This window comes from Haplochromis burtoni, unplaced genomic scaffold (genome assembly GCF_018398535.1).
Source record: "Haplochromis burtoni strain Fernald_Lab_line unplaced genomic scaffold, NCSU_Asbu1 Contig_162, whole genome shotgun sequence".
NCBI lineage: Eukaryota > Metazoa > Chordata > Actinopteri > Cichliformes > Cichlidae > Haplochromis > Haplochromis burtoni.
Window position 1 is genome coordinate 991,942 of NW_024582523.1, and position 9,203 is coordinate 1,001,144.

The window sequence follows — 9,203 nt, forward strand, 5'->3', positions numbered from 1 at the left end:
AGACATTAAACAGTAAGCACGTGTGCAAGTTTTTAATACCTGTACCCTGTCTGGCACAATAATCTAAACAGCGATGAGGAAGATTAAGGATTCTTGACAGTTACATCATTTAGATGAAGGAAGACGATTGTTAAAAATTAATTTGATTTTTCACATTCAAAATATTGTTCTTGAGCAACTCTATTACTAACATACATTGTCTTTTAGTTAACATAATTATTATCCAAACAAATAATCAAACCATTTTAAGTGAATCACGTTATTGAAGCCGAGTTCTTAACTTCATCTACTCTCCTTGGTTATGTGCACTCAAAGGGAGACTGCATCTCTTTATCTAGTCATGTGTAAAATGAATGTACTGTTTACATCTAGTAGTGATTGTCGTCATTACACATTCATTGTGGCTTCGAACCATTCATTTCTTTCTGGTTTATATAAAGACATTAAAAGACCCCCCTCTTTCAACCACCCACCACTCACCACCCCAGTTATCACAGCTCCCCTTAATTGAGCTCAGAGAGGAAATCTATGGGCACTGCAACACACACACACACACACACTTGTTATATGTGAATTGAAAATGGAATTTAAGATAATTAAGACACCTGCAGAATGTGATCTAGGCCACTCGCCCAGAACTCCTGCAGGAGCACATCATCAGTGGCATTACAAAATGATGCTGTTATCGTACAATGATTGATATCAGAGAAGCTTAGAATTAATAGGAATAGATGACACTGAAAAACAGAGTAATGCTCAGTGTGTGTTCAGCGTGTGAGAAAGAGAGCGAATATTGTGCTAATGGAGGAGATGGAACATATGCTACCACAGCTCATTCTCCACTGAGCGATGCCCTGTCCTCCCAGTGATGGATTGAATAGGGGTGTTCATTAATAGATAGCAGCTTCTTTAATAAATGCAGTCGTTAGCTGCATAGTGGTTGGGTTAGTCGGATTTTACAAACTAATCAAGCCCTCATTCACATTCCCTGTTAAGATACTCTAAATCTTATTGACTTTTGTTTTTGCTTTAAATGCTTGTAGATTAATTAAGGAAATACATTGTTTCTTTAGTTTTGCCTCAGAGAGGAAATTGTTTTCTTTTTGCTCTTTAAATTATTTATTGCAATCATTTGGTGCCACATTTGACATTGCTGTGGTCAAATGTGTCTTTTTTTCTCTCTCTCTACAATCCAGTTGTTTTTATTATTTATTTTTTGCTGTTATTATCAGTCCGGAAAGTATTCTCTTCTTGTTCCTACCCCTTTCTGTGTAATCACTTATGTATTTGCCACTGAGGGCTGATTGTGTGCAGGGTTTTCTTTAATGTAGGTTTGAAAAGGGTACACTAGGTGATTTCACTGATTAGTTTCTCCTTTCTTGAAAGTGTGCTATCGGTGGAATCATCCATTGTAATCTCTCTTGAAAGGGTCAAAGCTGTAAACTCCACTTTTCTTCTTTAATAGGTGCTGCAGCACATCTTGAATCCAGCCTTCCTGTATAGCTTTGAGAAGGGAGAAGGTGAGCAGCTGCTCGGACCGCCCAACCCTGAAGGAGACAACCCTGAAAGCATTACCAGTGTCTTCATCACCAAGGTACACATGCTATCTCTATCTGTCTAAATCCATAAAATACATGGATTTATTTTCTTGTTATTCATATTTGTCCTCTTCTTACCATTTTCTTCTCACAGTCAGCAGAAAACCCTTGCTGTCTGTTTATTCCATGACTTTGTGTCTCTTTGTGTTCCTGTTTCTGATTTCATTACCTGCTGCATTTCCTCTCATAATGTCCTATCAGCCCAACATCTCTCCTTTCTGAGTCATCATCAGCTATGTCCTATTTAGTCATCTTCTTCTCTCATGGCCTTACACTTTAATTACTGTCATTTCATCTCTTTCTTCTTCCTTTTTTTCCCTACATGTCTTTGATTTTTCTTTCTTCCTCCCAGAAGCTCCTCTCTTTTTTTTTTTATCACGTTTGATTCATCAGACTATAATTTCTGCTGTAAATGTCACACTGTGACCATGCTAAAGGTCGGCATGTTTGTTTGTACTGTGGCAGATCTCATCACTGACTAACACCAATCCTAATGGCTGCTAATAGCTCCTCTACAGTCTGGATAAAACTGATTTCCTACCTCACCTCCCTGTCTCCCTGTGTACTGTGCTGTCTTCTGTACGTTCTCTTTGGGGAATTGGTATTTGGGTGGTTTGAGTGATGCAAGGTTTTCAGTATATGTAAAATTAGATTGTGTTGTTGTAAAGTGTCATTCAGAATCAATGAACTGTGTTACACTCTAGAAATTTAAGTACAGATTATTCAATAGAGTGAGTTTCGGCTTATTGTTTATCTACATATGAGGAGACTTATTGATCTCCAACTGGAGTTGTTAAGAATTAGAATAAAAGGGCTAAAGTATTTTTTGTGATAAGTTTTAGTAGTGTTAATACAACATCCCACCAAGTCAAGTTCCTGAAAATGTTCTGTGCCAATTCTGCTATAGATTGCAAAAACAGTATAATTTTCCTGTATTGCCCAGCAATTTTTAATGCCACTTCTTTCCTATCCCTCTCCAAGGTTCTGGACCCGGAGAAGCAGGCTGACCTGCTGGACTCTCTGCGAATCTGCCTACTGCAGTTCTCCACCCTGCTAGTGGAGCACGCTCCCCACCATATTCATGACAACAACAAGTCACGCAACAGCAAGCTGCGTCGTCTTATGACTTTTGCCTGGCCGTGCCTTCTGCCCAAAGCCTGCGTTGATCCTGCCTGTAAATACAGTGGTCACTTACTGCTGGCCCACATCATCGCAAAGTTTGCCATTCACAAGAAGATTGTCCTGCAGGTGAGAGCTAATAAATGTTTCAATGCCGAAAAGGGACACAACAGAAAAATGACAAAAGATGGATTTGAAAATGGAACACAGCAGATGAATTCACAGTAGAAAACGGCGTACACTTAGAAAGGTACCGTTGCTTTCTGAGTCACACTTGTGAAGAAAATGCTGTGTAGTTGTGAAGTCAGAGGAACTATTTTGGGTGCCCCTGGTTCACTAAAGCCCCTTTCAACCACGCACTTCCATTAATCTGTCGGCCTCTGAATATGTTAGCTTCATGGCCAAATGAGCACCTCAGTGGTTTTTCTGTAAAAGTTTCAGACGACGGTCTTGCTATGTCAGATTTAGTAATATTTACATATCACTTTCAGTGCTGCAGGAGCTTGAACTGCATGCAATCACATTAAAGAGCAAGCCTGCAGAAGATTATGATGTACTGATGTAAGAAAGAACTAAGAAAGAAATCCATTCATCGGCAGACTTCTGAGATCCTGTGCAGGCTTGTGGCTGACATGGACAGAGATTTTAATCAAAGGCTGTCTTCGTCTAGAGGTAGAGGGAATATAAAGGACTGGGTTAGCAAAGAGGCAAGGGAGTAAGAAGTGCAGGAACAGGCCATGCAGATGGCAGTCTTGAGTGCTGTGAGTGCCATCTGCATGGCCTGATCTTCTTTTGTTTTTCGAGTTAGATATCCAGCATTATGTTACTTAATGTATTGCCTGCTTTCATGCATCTAACAGATGAGCGTGAAAAGTCAATATTATTATTCATAAGTTATGTGTCTTGTTTTATGTTGAGTTTTTGAAATAGTCAAAGGTAGAATGAGATTACATCTCTTAAGTTGCCTTTGCAGCAAAAAAAAAAATCACTTCTTAAATTACCCCACTTTTAAATTTTGTATCTGGTGTTGATGGGTTTAGCAGTTGTGGAGCCAGAGTGAGGGGTTTGTGTGCTTTTTCTATCTTCTCTAAATGTCTAGGCAGGAAAACAGCACTTTTAAGGGACAGTAAATTTTAGCCAAGTATATGGTATGTTGGTAAATTAGACATGCGATCTCTGCTCTGTACAGGTCTTCCACAGCCTGTTGAAAGCCCACACAATGGAGGCCCGGGCCATAGTCCGCCAGGCTATGGCCATCCTGACTCCGGCAGTGCCTGCACGCATGGAGGACGGCCACCAGATGTTGACGCACTGGACTCGCAAAATCATTGTGGAGGAGGGGCATACTGTACCACAGCTGGTTCACATACTGCATCTCATTGTGCAACACTTCAGGGTGAGTAGATTTAAAAAAGAAAAAAAAAAGCACACACATTAATGCAACTTAGGCAGCAGCAGACTTCCATATGTCAGACCACTACTACCAAAAGTATTGAGTCCCCATGATATCCTCCTGGGATGGATGGAGCTCTTCCTTCTGTCATTTAAATTACCCATGACAGATTTGTTAGACCACTTAATAATAGCAAAAGTAATATGCTTCTGAGGATGACAGTAAAATATCAGCGTTTTCTGTTTTACGATTTCTTGTGTTTCGAGGTGAGCTGCCACCACACATACTGAGATGTTAAGTGCCACTCAAGTGCACACATAGACATCCATTTAGTGTCTCTGCCGGCTCTCCTCTCAGCATGCTCACTGCAGGGAACCACGTGGGGGGAGACTGTTGAGGCGCTAATTTTACTGATTATCTAAGTGCTCTGAATTACATGACACATCTTTCCTAATGGGAAAGGAGCATACTCATTAAAATGTAGATGATCTTATGCAGACCAATTAAAAATGTTTATGATTTTTTAATTTTAGTTTTATATTGGTTGTAGCCAGATCATTTGTACTTTGCTCTGTTATCAAGTCAAAAGCTGGACTCTCATGTCTAATTATGTCAACCGCCTGGTGTCCACAGATGACTTAATGCAGATACAGCATTAAACACACCCTTCACAGCAGTGATCAGTAGAGTCAAAGAGCAGCTCATGTGGACTCGTCATCAACAAAAGCAAATGATCATCGAGCTTGCTTTTCGCTTTCCTCCATAAACTTGAAAGACACTTGTGCCCTCTCGCTTCTTCAGCTGATGTTCACCGCCTCACCAGTCAGAGAGCGACAGTCTTTTAGCAGAAGACTGACATTTCCCTCAGCTTCCCTCTCTATCTCACTGACAGGCCGCTCTCACTGGGCCAGATGACTAATCTAATGTAATCACATCAGCATAATTACACTGGGGAGGAGATAATGACAGACAGATGAGAGACTTTGTGCATGTGCGTTTGATAAAGAAATGGAGAGATTGTGTGCGTGTTTGTCTGTGTGCACATGTGATGGACAGGGCTTAGCCACTCTGTCATTAAGGGGCTGTGAAGTCCTGCTCTATCGACTATAATTACCCTCAAAGTGAGAAGCTTTAATATTCTTTGACACTGACAAAAGCCCTCAGATAGACATCTCATCTCTAGCTCCTTTGTCTGCATGTGTGCTTGAGAGTCCCAGTTCAGTTTTCGGAAGCTAAGTGACTCTTGAGCGTGACACTTGAGTTGGGCTAAGTGTGTGTCATCATGTCCTTGAGATTAAGTAAGAATTTGATGTCAGAGTTTGCCTATTCTGACTAAAAGTCTCAAAGTGATTGAACACCCCATTTAACTTTGCATGTGTTATCACCCTAAAATCTAAACTGGTAGGTCTGGAGTACAGAAAAACAAACTTTTCCTGTACATGTGTGGACTTGCCTTTATTTTTGTCCACCTCCCATATATTAGTGCATTGTGCATAGACTAGGGGTGTCAAACGTACGCTGTCCACATTCGGCAAAACAACAAAAAAAGAAAGGAAGGGAAAAAAACAAAAAACTAATCTGTACAGTCTGGGCAATGAGCTACCAGGAGCTCATTTTATTTCTGTCATTTTATTTTTTACAAATTAAGTTCAAAGAGTTGCGCTGACAGATTACTTTCTTTGCGGCAGCAGGTTTTCTTCATCATATAGAAAAACAGTTAAATATGTAACTTCTTTATACTAATAGAAAAGGAGGCTTCACTGGTACAGCCCGTTTTTAACATCAAAGTGGGCTGTATGTGACCCGCCATGTAAAAGGAGTTTGACACCCTGGTTTACACTAGATGTTTTGCAGCAGATGGAGCTAGCACAAGGATAAGCTTCCTGGGAGTCGTTCTGTGTGATTCTAGTAGAAGCGCAGGAACAAGATGCTGCAGCAAATGACATATGTAGGCCATTGTTTGGTTGCTTCTTCTGTTGCTAATGCAGTGGAAGAAGGCCTCGTACAATACTGTGCAGAAGTCTTGAGGCATTCGTTGTTGCTTCTATTTTTTTGCTTCCAAGGAGCCGGATTTTCCTGTTTCTTTTTTAAGTGGGCTTGAGCAGTAGTTCTCCAGGCTTTCTGAAGGTTTTTTCTTTCAACGTTGGCTGCCTTTCTGTTTGCTTGTTTTTTAAGTTAAAGCCTCTTAACACTGACCTGTGAATATTCAAGCATACAAAAGGCACCTAACTCAACTTTTTAATTAAATCTAAGCAAAGTATCAAAGATAACACAATATGACAAGATCTTCTGAATTTTTTGAGGAACGTTTTTTTGGACTCACATTTTTGGGCTGCAAGTACGACAGAGAACTGTTTTTGTATGAGTAATGGAGTTTTTTTGGTCTCGCAGAGTTTAAGTGGTTCCACTTCATGCAAAACAAGCTTGTTTTTTTTAAAACCCGTAATCTTGTCATCCACACTAGTTTTCCACTCTTCCAGACTTCATCTGGTTTTTACAGAGTAAAGGTTCAAGTTGTGAGAGATACAGATGAAAGGAACACACGCCCCAAGCCACAGTGCAATTTATACTGACGTTTAAATTCGTCTGGTTAGCCTTAGGGGCTATTGTAGTCACTTTTTCTGCCTCTTTTAAACTCTACCATTGGTGCTATCTGTCTGTGGTGTTTTGTGGAAGAAAAAATGCGCCAGTCCCTCCTGACAGCTTCTGTATATAATATTAAACATAAGCTCTTGTGACACTCTATCTTTTAATCATACAGTTAGGTCCATAGGTTATTCAACAGTAACACAAATTTGGCTCTTTAAAAACTGTGGAGTGTGGAGTGACTGTTTATAACATTGTCTGCAATTTCTAAACTGTTGAAGGGATTTAACAGATGCACTGCATTAAGTCACCACTTCAATCACATGGTAATTGCAGGATTTCAAATGTATTGTGGTGAAATAATGGCTTATGAGGCTTTTTGGACTTAAGGACGACTTAAGTAATTGTTTTCTAACAGTTACAAAATAATTAGAATTTAAAAAACCCCCCCCACATACACCAAAAAACCAAAACCAATACAAACCTGTGTTTTGCATAATCTGGAGTGCTCTGATGTCAAAGTGGATGATGTCAATTGAATATTAGCAGAACAAGGGATATGAAAATATTGCTTGTTTATAGTACTTCAGCATTATGATACTTTTTCAAAGTTATACCTGGTGCTCCCCACCCAGGTGTATTACCCTGTCCGACACCACCTGGTGCAGCACATGATCAGTGCAATGCAGCGTTTGGGCTTCACTCCAAGTGTGACTATAGAGCAAAGGAAGCTGGCTGTGGACCTGGCTGAGGTGGTCATCAAGTGGGAGTTGCAGAGGATCAAAGACCAGCAGGTAAACCACATTATTTTTACTGACTTCTGTTGATGTCAGGAGTACCAGTTTGGGATGGTTGTCTAGGATGTTGACATACAGAGTCACCAAATTATGTTTCTCACTTCTCACAAAAATCTTTTTCCTTCAGACTGAAGACGCTCATTAAGTCACAAAATAAACCTTATTCATCATAGCAGTTAAAGCGTTTCTTGAGCCGTGTACCATAAATGCTCATTACTTATGTTGCTATATGAGCTAGTGGCAAACTTCAGCTTTATTGCATTGTACAGAAAGAGACATACTGTGGTTATATTGTGTTAACAATTGGATTTGTCTCCTCCTTTCTTGTGTGTACCTTTCTTTGGCACAACAGCCAGAATCTGAGGCTGAGGTAGGTCCTGGTGGTGAAGGGACCAGTGGGGCTGCTGTGAAAAGAGGCCTGTCTCTAGAATCCGCCGGGGCTGGACAGGACGTCAAGAGATTCCGTACAGCAACTGGAGCTGCTTCCACGGTGAGCTTAGTTAGTAATTAGTCAGATGCCAGACGAATGTGGCTGTGACTGATGGGCCCTCGTGCCCCAGACAGAATGTCTTACCTTGAGAGTTCTCACTTGATATCCCTGTGTTACTTGCTTCTCTAAGGGTGTTTGTTGTGCAGTTTGAAAGCTACTAATAAGACAGCCAGTTTTACTTTTTTGTCTCCACAGTCATTTATTGAATGAGTCTGAGGGGGAAAAATTGCTAACAGGATTGACAGCAGAGTTGTTGCTGTTATCCAGCTTGTCTTACAGCAGTATGGCAGCGCCACATATACTTCATCATATCCCTCTGTGGTCTTTTGTTTTGAGGTCTTTTGGGATACCTTTGTTGTAAAAAGCGCCTGTTCAAAATTTTAATCAAATTTGTTAATTTGCACTAATGCCAATCTTTCAAAAGGCAGTTTATACTTAGATTAAAGACTCTGAAATTGCCTCGTGATGTTGCCTGACACATCTGGAGTTCTGCCACAATCAGCTTAATGTCTGCATGTCGTAGATTAGAGGGCATAATTGGGCAGTAACTACACGTTTTAAAGAAAGCTTGTTTTATGTATTAAAGTGTTCATAGTGAATTCCAAAATGTAAATATCCTTTAAAGTATGTCGATTTACAGATCACAGATTTATTAGCCCTGCAACAGAGTGAAAACCTGTCTCTCACTCAGTGACAGCTAGAATAGGCTCCAGCCCAGCTACAATCTTTAACTGGAAAAACCTTTAAGAGGATGGAAGGATGAATGACACTTACAAAAGTAAAACAAATACTTAAAGGTTATTGTAATAAATATTTGTGCTCTTGTTATAATTTCTGTTTTTTGTGCCTCTTCTTGTGATGTCAAGATAAAAATGCGTCTTTTTAACTTGTCAGAATTGAGGAAGCTGAGGAAACATTAATTGCCCAGAAAGTTGTCAGAAAAGTTATCAGACTTATTGTGGCTGGAGCCTCCTTTTTGTAGACCGAAAAACCCTTTGTACAGCATTTCTGCCTTTTGACAACTTTCTGTAATCATTCTTTTGTCAAAAAAGAAAAAAGTTTATCTATATTTGACAGATTATAATGTTTGTGTTTGTAGGTATTTGGCCGTAGCCAGTCCATGCCAGGCACAGAGAGCATGCACAACAAACCTGTTGAGAAACAACATACAGACACTGTGGTCAACTTCCTCATCAGGATTGCTTGCCAGGTAAGACCTC

General features: G+C 40.1%; 1 protein-coding gene across 3 annotated transcripts in view; it reads left to right on the forward strand.

Moving 5' to 3' along the window:
- LOC102300734 (transformation/transcription domain-associated protein) overlaps positions 1-9,203 on the forward strand; it is an 80,108-nt gene that overhangs the window by 26,979 nt on the left and 43,926 nt on the right. For all 3 annotated transcript variants that reach the window (XM_042225176.1, XM_042225175.1, XM_042225177.1), the window contains 6 exons: positions 1,466-1,594; positions 2,580-2,846; positions 3,907-4,113; positions 7,332-7,490; positions 7,846-7,983; positions 9,083-9,193. In XM_042225176.1, the coding sequence (XP_042081110.1) occupies positions 1,466-1,594; positions 2,580-2,846; positions 3,907-4,113; positions 7,332-7,490; positions 7,846-7,983; positions 9,083-9,193 (1,011 nt within the window). The remainder of the gene's footprint in view (positions 1-1,465; positions 1,595-2,579; positions 2,847-3,906; positions 4,114-7,331; positions 7,491-7,845; positions 7,984-9,082; positions 9,194-9,203) is intronic.